This window comes from Schistocerca cancellata, chromosome 7, assembly GCF_023864275.1.
Source record: "Schistocerca cancellata isolate TAMUIC-IGC-003103 chromosome 7, iqSchCanc2.1, whole genome shotgun sequence".
Taxonomy (NCBI): Eukaryota; Metazoa; Arthropoda; class Insecta; order Orthoptera; family Acrididae; genus Schistocerca; species Schistocerca cancellata.
The window spans coordinates 343,437,151-343,452,112 of record NC_064632.1 but is presented as its reverse complement, the minus strand read 5'-3'; the positions used below and the strand labels follow the sequence as shown (position 1 = coordinate 343,452,112).

At 38.5% G+C, this 14,962-nt stretch overlaps 1 protein-coding gene and 1 non-coding gene across 4 annotated transcripts in view; both read right to left on the bottom strand.

Moving 5' to 3' along the window:
• Positions 1 to 14,962, bottom strand: part of LOC126091950 (PR domain zinc finger protein 10-like) — a 239,838-nt gene that overhangs the window by 159,595 nt on the left and 65,281 nt on the right. For all 3 annotated transcript variants that reach the window (XM_049907287.1, XM_049907286.1, XM_049907288.1), the window contains 2 exons: positions 5,426 to 5,703; positions 2,456 to 2,557 (listed from right to left, as the gene is read on the bottom strand). In XM_049907287.1, the coding sequence (XP_049763244.1) occupies positions 2,456 to 2,557; positions 5,426 to 5,703 (380 nt within the window). The remainder of the gene's footprint in view (positions 1 to 2,455; positions 2,558 to 5,425; positions 5,704 to 14,962) is intronic.
• Trnas-cga (transfer RNA serine (anticodon CGA)) lies at positions 7,213 to 7,287 on the bottom strand. The gene has a single exon. It is a non-coding gene; the product is annotated as a tRNA-Ser (tRNA).

Genomic DNA, 14,962 nt, shown 5'->3' with positions numbered 1-14,962 from the left:
ATGTATGAAACCTGAGACTGCTGTAGGAAATTTCGCCTCAGACTACCGTATTGGTCTGTCAGTAAAACTTATTGTAGATAGACCAGCATCTTCCACTGCTGTTATACTGTTGAACATCTCTTTTCCTGAGGGTTGACATTATCTCACTCATGAATTAATTATAAATGCATCGAATCCATGTCACACTGGTGTAAAACAGTACCAGACACATGTACTAACTGCATAACACAACATGGACACGTAATTATACACTTGTCTTTCAGTTTCCAAGCAATTCCATTAACTAAAATCTGTCCTCCTCCATCATGAGTCATCCGTTCAAGAACTAGTAAGCGGCTATTCCTATGAAACATAATGTATCTCAAACTATAGCTGTTCCAGTACATTAAACTGCATCAGAAATTGATTGCAGATGTTCGATATCGGCCGTCAAACCCCACGATGTCTGGAGATGGTTTCACCATGGGTTTGTCACGTGTTGAAGACACTTGGCACAGCAATGCTCAAACACCCAACAAGTTGTGCAGTTTCTGAAATTCTCATGCTGAGCCTCTGGGCCATCACAATCTGCCCTTGGTCAAACTCAGATAGATAACATACCCACCGCATTCTACACATGGGCAGCACGCTCACTGATACTACCAGCACTGCACATGTGTCTGACTAGCAGTCATTCCTCGCCAGATGATGATGCTATCGCCTGGACAGGTTCATATTGATAGTAGGTCAGTGGTCATAATGTTCTGGCTGATCAATGTATGCTTAACTGTTTACACCAGGATGGTCAGACAGATTATGGATCAAAATGTGACGAAAGAAGAAACAATGGCGAGTGAAATCAAAAATCTATTTTTCTGAGTGTACAACATTAAGATTTAGGAGTGGGAAAAACACAGTAGTTTCTTCTCCGTCCACGAGCCATAAAAAATACCCACAATTCAAAATCCTATTATGTACCCTTTCCACATATGTCTTAATAACTGATCAGTTCAGAGGTACATATTTACAATTAGGCCAAGGTGACTAGTTCTCAGGCTGCAGTAAAAATGACATCAATATCTGTGAAATTCTGTTTCTATTGTGTTAATCCAGGCCGCACAATAAAGTTGTCAAATGTCAAGCTGCTCTGCAGAATAGTTTCAGATTTTAGAAACAGTCTTTTTATATTTTTTATGTTTATTCAATGATCAGAAGGCAGGAGGAAAGGTTAAGGTTTAAAGTCATGTTGATGACGAAGTCATTAGAGATGTAGCACATGCTTGGATTTACCCTAAGAGGCACAGGGAGGTCATGGAAAACTCATGTTCTGCTCAAATTTGTTACTGTGGCTCAGACATGGGTCCACTACATGTTACAAATGATGTACCAATTTAAATTTTCAAGTGGTGGATGAAATCTGCAGGCCAGATCACCTAACAAAACGTTAAGACAGTAGCTAGATAATTACTAGGCAACCCTTCTGTATCAAATGAACGACAAAATACAAAAGAACTGACCTGGATTGCACAAGAAAAGTGTCTTCTTTTATTAGAACAATGCTTGTATCAACAAAAGTGCCTTGGCAGTGAGAAATCTGAAGGATTTAAGTCCTATTAGTTGAAATGTCCACCTTATTCACCAAACCTAGCACCCTGAATTCCAACTTTTCTTACATCATTCAAGATTTGTGGCTGGAAATGTTTGGAATTCAAAGGGTTGTGACAGCTGTACAGGTATTTTGCTGACCTTCCAGAATGGCACTTCAGGGATGGAATATAATCACTAAAAAATTTTGGACAGTGCATGTGCTAAAAACGGATTACCCATAAAAATAAGTGCACTTTTTACCTAAAAGCTGTCTTTTACTTCACCTTGACACCTTGCCAAACTTATGCATACTTCTTTTGTGGTCGTCCTTACTCATACTGTAGTGGTGAGCATATAAGAAGGTGGATGATGTGGGAATTCGCAGCAGACGAAAGCAGTGTACCACAAGATACGCAAGCCAATAGTGTTAGTCTGCTGTTTGTCAGTAGTGTGCACTTGGGGTGCACTTAGAACATTTAGTATTGATTTTAATGTTGATGTACGTATGACAAGAGCACTTAGCCAGTGTAGTTATTAGTGGTGGCATAAACAAGACATGTCTAGTGTTGTGTTAAAAATGATGATAATGTTCTAAACATACAATTATTTTGCATAGAGTGTCAGAGGCAGAAACTGTGGCCAATGTGGCACTTGCAGTAACAACAGAATAGGCAGCAAGGTGCTGTGTGGGACAAGGATACAGAGCACACTGGCGCCACTACTAAGTATGCTTTGTCTGTCCCTGCACAGAATGCTTCGTGAACCCACCTACTTTACTCGCACACAGCTACAGTTCGTGATGTCAATGGACGTGAGTACATAAATAGCACTTTCTCTCAACAGTATATTCAGTGTAATATGTGAAATGCAGTAACAGCAGAGAACTCACCCTGATATGCTTTGGGACAATAGCATCCTGCTGTGGAGGCCACCTGCCTGGACGGAATGCTGATCGATTATTTAGCTGCATTCCATAATGTTCACCATCAAACTGCAAGTGGACAAATAAACCATGATTTGGGTAATGATTAGGTATAGTAAGTAACAAAATGAAAAGAAATTTTATATTTTCAGTGTACTATTGCTGCCACCATATACAGTGTGATATTTCCAGAACTGTTTAAGATATTGTCATTCTATTTTGAGCCAGATGAACTGTGAAAAGTTTTCAATAAACAACATATAGTCTCTTTTCATAGCTATATTAACTGCAAAGACATTGATACCAACTCTTCTTTTTCAATAGGAACACTAGTAATTTTTACTGCTAATATCATAGTTCTTTACAAGTTGAATTCAACAGCACTTTCCAAGAAAATGATATATTTAGAAATTATGATTTATCTGTTTTGAATATGAAACTGACTGCTGTTTTATGCGGAAGTTTGTGATTTCATACCCAACTGAGGAAATTAATCAAATTGGATTGCATAGCTGTGATACCAGTACAAAAGGGACATAGGTGAAATTTAGCTTTCATACTGTCTGTCTCATTCTTGTATGTCAAGTGCTGGTTAGTTTGAAAACGTAAGTGTCTTACACAAACCAAGAGACACTAGATATATTACTTCTCTACAGAGAGTGTAGAAGCAACACAAAGGAACACCTGAGCTGTACCCACAAAGGTATCCTGAAAGATGATGTTCAACTTCAGTGAACGTGCGAGAAATTGCTTTTGGAAAAGGACTGGAACACTACGCACAGGGTAAGGACCATCCCTGGAACCAGTGGATCAAACAAAACAACATGTTCTGGAAGTAGTTGTTCATTATCTGTATGTTACCTCTAAAGAAAGTAGGATTGCGTCTGGAGTAAGTCAGCCCAGTATTCTTCACATTTTGAGTCAAAAAGTTTCCATCTTTATCATTCTTTTGTGATTTCCTTTTTCTTTGTTTTGCTGATGTAATTATGCAATGTAAGTGTGTATCTTGACACTAAGCTCATGAAGCATTGTGATTATTTAATAATCTTTATGCCTCAGTTCCCTGTTTTACAAATCCATTCAATTTTTGACATGCGTCTTTAAATCAAAGCTCTGGAAGCAACAAAAGCAGAACTGCCACTATAGTTAACTGATGACACCTCTACATTTACACCTACATCTATACTCTGCAACCAACCATGAAGTGCATCACAGAGGATACGTCCCATTGTACCAACTCTTAAGGTTTCTTCCTGCTCAATTCACATATGGGGCACGGAAAGAATGACTGTTTGAATGCCTCTGTGTGTACAGTAATTATTCTTATCTTATCCTCATGATCCCTATGTGTGTGATACATAGGGGTTTTAGTATATCCCTAGAGTAATCATTTAAAGCTAGTTCTTGAAACTTTGCTAATAGACTTGGTATGATATATCACTTCACCAGCAGAACTGCAGAGGGCGAATGAAATTCTGTTACTCGGTTCTGAGGCAACTTCAGGATAACATGTTGTCCAACCCACCTCCCCCTTTCCTCCAAATTTCACAGAAAGCTGAATCTAAGAAATTGGTAAGTGCTGATATTGCCTGCAGGGAAACCAGCAACTGCTGAAATTAAGTTTCTCGGGACAGCCACAAGTTGCATTCACTAGTTTTATTGGTCGGTTTCACTCTTAAATTTAGCAAGAGCATCACCACAAATGCTGGAATTAACAGTTTAAAGTACAGTAATTGGTCGATTGCATTGCTGAGGTCAGTGATTCGCTGAATCTCCAACATTGGCACTGTAATCAGCCAACTACTGTACTTTAAACTGTAAATTCCTGAGTTTTTGATTATGATCTTGTTAAACTCACACTGGTCCATAAAACATACAGAGTGCAACCTGTGGTTATCCTAAGAAACTTACTAAGAAATATGGAGTATTGGGCCTCTGAAAATCAGCATTTGATGACACAGGTTGAACATCCGAGGCAGTGGAGTGTGAATGCATGGTGCAGGACTCCTGCAGACTACCTGATTGGTCCCAACTACACCAAAGAAACCTTAATAAGTAAACAATTTGCACAAATTCTTACCGAATTGCTATCAGTTGTCCAAGAGAAAGTACCACTTGAAGTGGTATCACCACGATGAGTACATGGCTCACTACTCACTTATGGCTGGGGAAGCACTTACACGATGTACAGGTTTTATCAGTCAGTTCTTTCTCTGGGAGTAACTCAAAGGTGAAGAGGTAGAGAGCTCTCAGGAAAAGCCACTAATTGCCCCCCCCCCCCTCCCATGTTTCTATCTGCAATCTAACGTCTCCTCTATTCAATGATTTATCACCATTCAGTGATTTACCACCACATAGCAATTTCTATAGATAAAAAGCTTTCCTCTCATGAGCTGCAAATTATGTTTGCATGTAAATTTTGCACATGCTTTACTTTCAAGGGTAGATTATAATTTACAGTTGATTGTTTCACAACCTATTGCATTTTCTTGCTGATGAGCAACATACAGACAACAATTTGAATCTTGATTTCCTCTCCCTAAACAAGAGTCCAGCAGTTTCATTACCCCACCACCTCATTCAGAACGAAAGACATGTCCAGGCATTCATATAGTCTTTCTTCCTCCCTTTTCTCACAGTAGAAGGTGCCAAGGTCCATCTCCTTCAACCACATATTTTTAAAAATACGTAAAAATATCACTCTTAGAATGACTTATTACAAAATTTGATTTATTTAAAGTAAGAGGAGTCACCAGAAGAAAATTCCTTTGCAGATGATACAAAAAGAGCACAGAGAACAAGAAACATCAAGACAGTAACACATTCCCCAAAATTATGGTCAGTCATTCTAGATCTGTCTTATATTTCCCATTTACAGCATTCTTTTATCATTTCCCTGTTTTGGCTGATAATCTTTGACAAGAATTTCCGACAAACCTTAAAACAACTGCTGTTGTTGAGATGTTTCTGCAAATATGATGAACTTTTGAAGATCTGTGCACAACAGAAACATTCCCATTCCCACAAATCATCTGGCACATTAGCAGCAGCATCACTGCCCAACTTTACATCAGACTTTCCATTCTGAGGCAAAGTCGACGGCTGTTCGTTGTCTCGTTGCAGTTGCTGCTGGAGCAATGGAGGAGACGCAGTTTGTACTCCAGCATCGACACACTTCTCCTGATTCTCACACAAAGTGACAATTGGAGCAGAACCTTTAAAGAGAGATAAAGCAAGTTATTCTGTGTTCAATTAGTACAGTCACACAGTAAAAGATTTGCCAATTCAACTAGTCAAATATAAATAAAAGCGTCTGTGATCAAATAATGAATAACATAATAAGAATATGTGTCTATGATGCACCAGGTGACTCCCAACTAATAGAAAAAGTGAAAAATCAATCAAAGCACAATGTACTTACCACTGAAGCATACAAAAAGATTTGGAATTCTTTTTAACAGTGAAAGAAATTACTGCCAGAAATCATTATACACTGGGCAGTCAGGATTTCATAAATCCAGGAGCTGTTGTCTGTTTTCGCAGAGCACATGAGTGCAAACATCGATCAATCACACTTCACAGTGAGAAATGTTCATTTTTGCACTAGTGAGTACTAAATCAACCACTTTCCACACAATTTAAATATCATACAAAAATATGTCACATTACCTTAAAAAAGGAATGCTCTTTTATTGAAGCTGTAATATAGATCCAATGGAGACACAATGGTGAATACAGAGGATTGTAAATCAAGCAACTGCATGGCTATCCTGATGTAGATTTCTTTAGATGGGGATAGATAGTTACTTAGTTATTAATATACTTATTTATTTGAATGTTCCATTAACAATAATTGCAATGTCTCTCTGTGATGTCAAATGAGTCATTTTATAATTATGAAACACTTTCTCAGTGAAACAAATGAGAACATACTGTGCATTTACTGTTATCTTAAGTTACACACGTTCCTGTGTGTGTCTCATGCAAAGATTTATACTTAATTATGTCCAATCTTTAAATGTTAACTTTTAGGTTAGGCTTAACTTTGACTGTTATGAACGTCACCTGAAAATACACTATAATTTATTTTTCGTGCTAAATGTATCAAACGACATCTGGCAGCAGAAGGCAAAAAATTATTTTGTTCTAGGGAGCAGTGAAATACGTCTGGAGAGGCAAATGAAAAAGGTAGTTATGCCTCCAACTTTTCAATCCCCCCCACACACACTAGTGTCATTATCATAAAACTCAGTTGTCTCACATTCAAAGCCTTCAGCATGCACTTGTTGAGATGAATCCAGCAAACTACTGGAAAGTCATGCCAGCAGCAACAGCAAGAATAGAGGGCAGTGTTGCCACATTAACCCTGTTAACAACAGATGTTCATTCAGTAATCATCGCTTCCTCCAAAGCCACCTGGATGACATCTGCGGCAGAAATGGCACAGTGGCAACTATGTGAGCTTAGAGTCACAAAGCTAAGCTGGCTAAATCAAAGGTCTCTCCTGGGTTCATAGAAATAAAGGGAAGAAAAAGGTTAGGGGGAACTGACCTAACCCTCTCAACTGCCACTTTAGCTGCTACCTGGTACGGTACAGCTTATCTTAAATGTCATGTTTTATGTTATTTCATAATTAGAATTGTTGTTGTTGTTGTCAGAAATGAGATTTTCACTCTGCAGCAGAGTGTGCGCTGATATGAAACTTCCTGGCAGATTAAAACTGTGTGCCGGGCCGAGACTCGAACTCGGGACCTTTGCCTTTCGCGGGCAAGTGCTCTACCAACTGAGCTACCCAAGCACAACTCACGCCCCATCCTCACAGCTTTACTTCCGCCAGTACCTCATCTCCTACCTTCCAAACTTTACAGAAGCTCTCCTGCTCAGTTGGTAGAGCACTTGCCCGCGAAAGGCAAAGATCCCGAGTTCGAGTCTTGGCCTGACACACAGTTTTAATCTGCCAGGAAGTTTGTTGTTGTTGTTGTTTTTTTTTTTTGTCTTCATTCCAAAGACTGGTTTCATGCAACTCTCCACATAAGTCTACCCTGTGCAAATCTCGTCATTTCCGAAAAACTACTGTAACATACATTCATTTGAACCTGCTTAGTGTTCATCCCTTGGTCCCCCTCTACAATTTTTACCCCCCACACTTCTCTCCATTACCAAATTGACAGTTCTTTGACACCTTTTCTATCAACCGATCCCTTCTATTAGGCACATAGTGCCATTAATTTCTTTTCTCCCCAATTTAATTCAGTATCTTATCATTAGTCACGTGATTTGCTTATCCAACCTTCAGAATTCTTCTATTGCATGACATTTTCAAATCTTCTACTCCTTTCTTGTCTGAACTGCTTACTGACCACCTTTCACTTGCACACAAGGCTACAATCCAGACAAATACCTTCAGAAAAGATTTCCTAACGCTTAAATTTATGTTCAGTGTTAACAAATTACTCTTTTTTGGGAATGCTTCCCTTGCTATAACCAAACTGCATTTTATATCCTCTTTTTTGGCTATTGTTAGTTATTTTGCTGCCTAAATAGCAAAATTCATCTACTATTTTAGTGTCATTTCCTAACCTTATTCCTTCGGCATCAACGGCTTTCATTTAACTGCATTCCATTACTCTAGTTTTATTTTTATTGATGCTCGTCTTATAATACCTATTCAAAATGCTATCCATTCCATTCAGCTGTTCTTCCAAGTCCTTTGCTGTCTCTGACAGAATTCTAATGTCATTATCAAACTTCAAAGTTTTTATTTCTTCTCCCTCAATTGGAATTCCTTCTCCAACCTTTTCCTTGGTTTCCTTTACTGCCTGCTCAATGTAAAGATTTAATGACAATGCAGATACCCTACAACACAGTCCCACAGCCTTGTCAACTAAGTTTTCCATCTCATGTCCTTTGACTCTTATAACTGCTGCACCCCAGTTTCTGTACAAGTTGAATACAACCTTTTGCTCCCTGTATTTTATTCCTTTTACATTCAGAATTTTGAAGAGTGTATTCTACTCAACATTGTGTACAAACTGAGGTTTCTTTTCCTTTAAATAAACTTCTAAGGTCAGTCAAAGGGCTGTATTGCCTAGCTTGTTCTTGTGTTTCTCTGGAACTCAACCCGATTTTCCCAGAAGTCAGCTTTTCCAGTTTATCCATTCTTCTGTAAAAAACTTCGCATCAATATTCTGTAACTATGGGTTGTTACACTGATAGTTTGGTAATATTAATACCAGTCAGCACATGCTTCCTTTCAAATCTGAATTACACATTGTTTTTCAAGTCTAAGGGTGTTTCACATGTATCTTTATCTTCCACACCAGGTGGAATAGTTTACCAGGCTCTCTCCATGGACCTCACTAATTCCAAGGTAATATTGTCCACTCCACAGGCCCTGTTTCACCTTGGGTCTTTCAATGTTCTGTCAAATTCTTCCCACAGTATCAAATCTCCCTTATTTCCATTTATTTACTCTTCCCTTTCTTTAAAAATATTATTTTCAAGGTCATTTCCCTCGTAGAGTGCCTCTATAAATTCCTTCCACCATTTAGTTTCCCCTTCTCTGCTTAGTATTGGTTTGCCATCTGAAATCTCAATGCTCATACAGTTGCTTTTCTTTTTTCCAAAGATTGCTTTAATTTTCTTATAAGTGACATCTACCTTTCCACTAGATCTACAGCCTTGGGTTTGCCCTCTAGCCATTCCTGGTTAGCCATTTTGCCCTTTCTGCCACTCTTACTTTTTAGACATGCATATTCCCTTTTGAGCACTTCATTTGTTGCATTTTTAAATTTTCTCCTTTCACCAATTAAAACAGAATTAACATTAGAAAACATCAATGTAGTCATTCTCATACTGCACTTAAATTAAATTAAATTAAATGTATATCTTTGACATCTTTCCACATCACAGAACCCCTCTCCATGGGATCCGTCGAATACAAGTAATGTAATTTCATATTTAAACCAAAAAACTCAAAGATCACTCTGTTATGGAAAAAAAAAACAAAAATTCAAAATTAAAGAAAAAGTGTTATTGTAGATTTAGAAACTTTTATCTTTTGTCTCAGTTGCACTTTCTTTTTTTAATTTAATTTAATTTCATTTTTAGAATATGACTAGTTTTGGTCACATGTGATCTTCAGATCTGTAAAGTTGTGTAGTATTCTAACGAGTAGTTTCTGCATGACACAACGGGTTGCTTATGCAACTACACAGTTCTGAAATGATCATGTGATCAAAATTAGTCATAATGTAACAATAATAGGCAATTGAAATGGAAAAATAAATGGTACACCAAATTTTTAAATATCAACTCAGTTGCTGAATTCACTCAAAAAAAAGCAGGCTATATGCTGTATATCGGCAGTAGGCCAAATACATTGTGCCTCCAGCACAGTGTCTCTTCCCCGCAGGTTGGCCTACTATTGGACTGCACCCCTCTTTTCTGTGGTGACTAATTACAAATATCACAATGGCATCACATGTGGTGCATGCAATACCATTTACAAACAGCATGTTGATACACCAATTGCTACAGGCACCACAAGGGGGCATGAGCCACATTTCCAAGCAGCACACGCATCAGGAATATGGTGGTGCTTCTACCAAGAACCAATTTCTGACCACAGATCATGAGGTCATGGACATCCTTCCAGATGCTGGATATTTAAGGCAGAGTGCAACCTTCAGCACCAGCATTCAACTGCTCACTCAGATCCGGGACCGGAGTCTGCTACACCTCGTGGCCATCAGTCAGAATTCACCGAGACCAGTATGGATGCTTGCATTTATACTGCAGCACACCAGACCGTCTCCACATAGCACAGCTTACAAACATCCTTGGGGAGGGGCTCTGCTACGGGACTGGTATTCCGCGGTTGGACATTGCTTCTGTTACTCTTATGTGATCCCGGACAATCTTTCATTTGTCAGCCCTAACAAAACTTTATTGTGAACTTGTAATGTGAGTAAAAGTGTTCATGAGTGCAAACAGGAATCATCATTCACTGAAGCTTGCTTCACCCACAATGTGTTTTAACAGTGGTGACAAGGATAAAAACGTGTGTTCTACTGTGGTCTCATATCAATAGCCGCGACGAGGGTACACTTTTTCAGCAATGATTGATCGGTTCCGGCACTTTGTCTCATTGTGCTCCCTCCAGGTTGCTTTCCCTGTGTGTTAGTGCATTCTCGAGGTGGCATTGTGGCTAGTTGGCTTCATTATCGGTTGCTTCTGAGTCACGGGAGATATTGCTTTAGTGTGCATGTCGTGTACTGTTTCGTGTGAGTGATGTAATAACACTTTGTGTACATTTTTTGCATTTTTGTGGACTGCGTGGACACGCATTACCATGTGTTTATATTCACTCTTCCCTTTGTGTTTTTGGAGGTTGTTCATCACTGGTAGCTGGTATTGCTTGCCTGTATATCAGAGCTGATAAAGCATCTGAATTGGCTCCAGTGCTCCCTCAGGCTCTAGTGATGACTCCTATGGCTCCAGTGACTCCTACAGCTCCAGCATCAGCTCCTGGTCTCATCAGTCACACAGTCGCACTTCCTCTAGCTGTGCCTCAAACTCCTGCAGCCATGGCCAGCCTTCCTCTCAAGGGAGGTACTGCCCAGTTCCAAGCTAGCGATGAGGCAAATGTCAGTTGGCCCTGCACCTCATCCCGTCAACCACCCACCGCCAGCTATGCCCAACACTGCTCCGCACATTGCTATGGTCGGCCCTTTTACTAAGGTTGGCATCGCTTGGACATCAGTTAGTGACGACCATACCCGATGCTGCCCGGCCACTTCTCGCTTTCACCACAAAGATACAGCCGTGACCGGCCTTCCTTGTGAGGGTGGCACAAACTTCACCTGTTGCGTGCTCACTGCCCCTCTGGTCATAGCCCGACACTGGTCCTGTTGTCCTGCACCTTCGCCACACGGATGCAGCCATGGCCAGACTCCCCACGAGTTTGGACCACTACATCATTCAGCACTGAGCTCCTCACTCACATCACTTCCTGTTGCGCCCAAAGCTGTGCTCATGGCGCCATCTGTCTTCCAGTCTCTCTTGAACAGATTGAATACTGTTTCTCTCACATCAGAGGAATACGAGAGTTCGGTTTAATAAAGTATACTGCCACACATAATTGGTACCAAGGGTCCATGACTGAGAAATGTAATAAAAAAATAATAGTAAAGCTTGAGGGCTCATGGAAGGGAATCATTCCACTGGAGAAATGAACAAGTTTTAAAAGATTCCACATCATGGATACATACCCGAGAGAAGTGGAAATAAACTGTTGTCAGCCAAACATAGCTCCAGCATTTTTCATACCAAACAGTTTCTGCAGTAGGTTAAGGAACCATGAAGTCTTCGAAAAGGATCCTTTCTCCTATCCTGATGTCTTTCATACTGATACAAGCCAGCTGTGTAAGAGCAGATACACTGGCCAGATAGGTAGGAATTTTCATACAAGATTTAAAGAACCATTTTCATACAAGAGTTAAAGAACACTTACACCTGGACAATTCCTGTTCAACTTTGACAATCAATCTGACAACCAGCATCAGCTGCAGCAGATTAGTAATAACTTATCTGTCTTTGACACTGCAGAAAAAGGTCAGATACTCAATATCCTTGAAGAAACTGAAATCTTAAGAAGACTTTATTCCAATCCTCTCAATACCATTATGACTGTACTGGCCTATATCACAAAAATATTCCACTTAATTATGACATTATTCAGGCAGGTTAAGGTGTGCAAACATTATTTTTTCCTATTGTTTTCTTTTTTAATATATATGTATTGGTTCACTTCCCTGCTAATGTTGTAATGGTTCCATCTCCTTTGTGCTGTTACTTCCCAGTTTTCCAGTTTAAAAAGTTCATCAATCACATAGCCATTTCATACCACATCTGCGCTATGGGTCATGTGTGGCCTCGATATTCACAGCTAGAATTTACTATTACATAGTTTTCCTGTTAGTGCTCCTGGTCGTGCAACATGGCAGAATGATTTTTATGGAATTTATGTATATAATTATGTAAGTAATCCCACACAATATGGGATTTATCTTCCCATATTTATTGCATTTTACATGTTTCAAGATTGTGGTATCTGGTCATGATGTCTGTTTTTCTTTGGATTTTTCTAGGTCTTCCCTTTTATTCTTTTGACATGGAGCTTCCGTTCCACAACAACTTCAGGGTGAGGATGACCTCCCATAGTTAAGTGATTTTATTTGTGAAGTAATATCCAGTTCTCTCTTTGAATTTATTTTAATTCGTTTTATAAATTTTAGCCACAAAGTTCGTTATCTGACATTTGAAACTTGAGGATCCCTTTGATTTTGTCTTGTAACACAATATTTCCATTATTACAGTTTACACCATATGGTGGAACTAAGTGTCCAAAACCGGTCATGTATACAATAAAATATTGTTGATTCACCAACTGTTGTGCAGCTTCTTCATTTTACAAAATGGACTTATACAGCTGCAACCATACCATAAGAAGAACTTTCTTAGAATTGAGAATTAGTTTCTTTTTGCATAAATTTTGTTCGTTACTATGAAATAACATGGACATCAGGACATAATGTATTTCTGCTAATTTCAATTTGGTCTTTGATGATGGAATACTGAAGTAACCATTATTTCTACACTCTACAGCATTGCATGAAACAATAACTGACGAACAGTTAGAAGCTCTTCTTACTGACAGCCATCCACAGTTATCTGACTAGGAAAATGATGAATTATTGTTTTTGACTGAAGACTGTCCAGCTGAGATTGATGTAATTGACTGCTAACAAATAAGAATGTTAAGATGTACCAGGAGAATAGGAGATCCTTAGAAGGTGAACTCCTCTGACATTTAAGATGTATAAGATGTAGAAAATATGAATAAAAAGCCAAGAAGAGCTGTGCTGCAACCAATTTCAGAAGTTAGGTCTACAATGTTGGCCAACTACTAAAATTTTTACCGGCAGAAATTATTGTATGATTATTTTCTTATATTTATAAAGTTGTTTTAGAACATCAACAAAATCCTGTATTGCAATTCATATATTTCAAAAATATTAACATTAAGAATTGTATTTTCTGTGTGCATTAGCATTTACAGTTTACTGTTTCAAATAAAACATATATGGGTGTGCATACTGACAAAATCCGAATTACAGAAGTTACAAAGCATTAAAACATTTGGACTCACTATATAGCCCAACAACTTTCAGTCTTCTTGTTACTTCTGAATTTGGTGACAAAAAAAAAGAGGTTTTCATTCAGTATTGTCTTAGGTGTCTGATGCAAGAAAATTAATGTGGTGCATGTCTTCATACTTGCTGTAGACAACTACTTACGTAGTTAAGTATCCTTCAAACAGCATTATGAAATATTTATTCTCTTACAGAATATTTTAGTTATTAACACACCACAATATGAAAATAATAGTAGTCACCAACACAGCAATAAAAGCAAAAGCAATATCCAAAATTCATGCCACAATTCTTTCTCATAAGTCATATTATGGTCGTATAATTTGTCAATCTTCCTGGTGAATTAAAACAACTGATAAAAGACTAAATAAACAACATGCAAAAAATTCTGCTTGACATTTCATGCCTGAGAGAGGAACTTTTGGTAGCTGTAATTTTAGACCGTGAGAGAGTTGCTAGTTGAGTGAAAGTAAGAGGACAGGTTAACAGACTTGGTGTCACTTTCCTGTATTGGCCCTCCTCTCTTGTTATCTTTCCTTTATGTAATCTCAGTTTGAAAATTATTTCCTTCATAGGTCCACTTGCCATACTTCGAACAGTACAAGGAAATGACAACAAAATTATCGCCATTGTTTTTTTTTTTCCCCCTCTCTCAATCAAATGAAACAACAAAATGAAACTACTCTCTGTGGCCACATCAGCTGTATGAATCTTCACCCAATATCTGAGTAGGAGTATTTTCACTTACTTACCTGTTCAGCCTTTTCGGTTACACAGGAGCTATGACTAGGTATGCCATCCTTTTTTTAGTGACAATTAACTTATTGTGGTGTAACATGTCACTTTGGTAAATGAAGTGTTTCTTAACACCTACCTAACCAATGAATGATGTTTCTGACATCTGAAAGTATTTTTATTAGTCACAAGATGAGTTTAGAAACAACTACTGCTTGGAAGATTATTCTTATTTGTGCATGTATGTGGTTTGGATGGACACAGCATGCCTGCAAAGCGAGACTACGATAGCATATCTTCTGTGCTTAATGATATTTCCTGGTCTGGCGGTTTATTCAATATTGCAGTGTCCTGGCTTGGACACAGAAACAGCGAGTACTGTGATAATGGGAATGACATCACAGTAGGTAGTTGAAGATCAGCTTTCAGACTGGTACTGAGTTGTATGGAGTGAACATCTTACAGAGTAAATGTCAAATCAGTGCATTTTCATGGAAATATACACTCCTGGAAATGGAAAAAA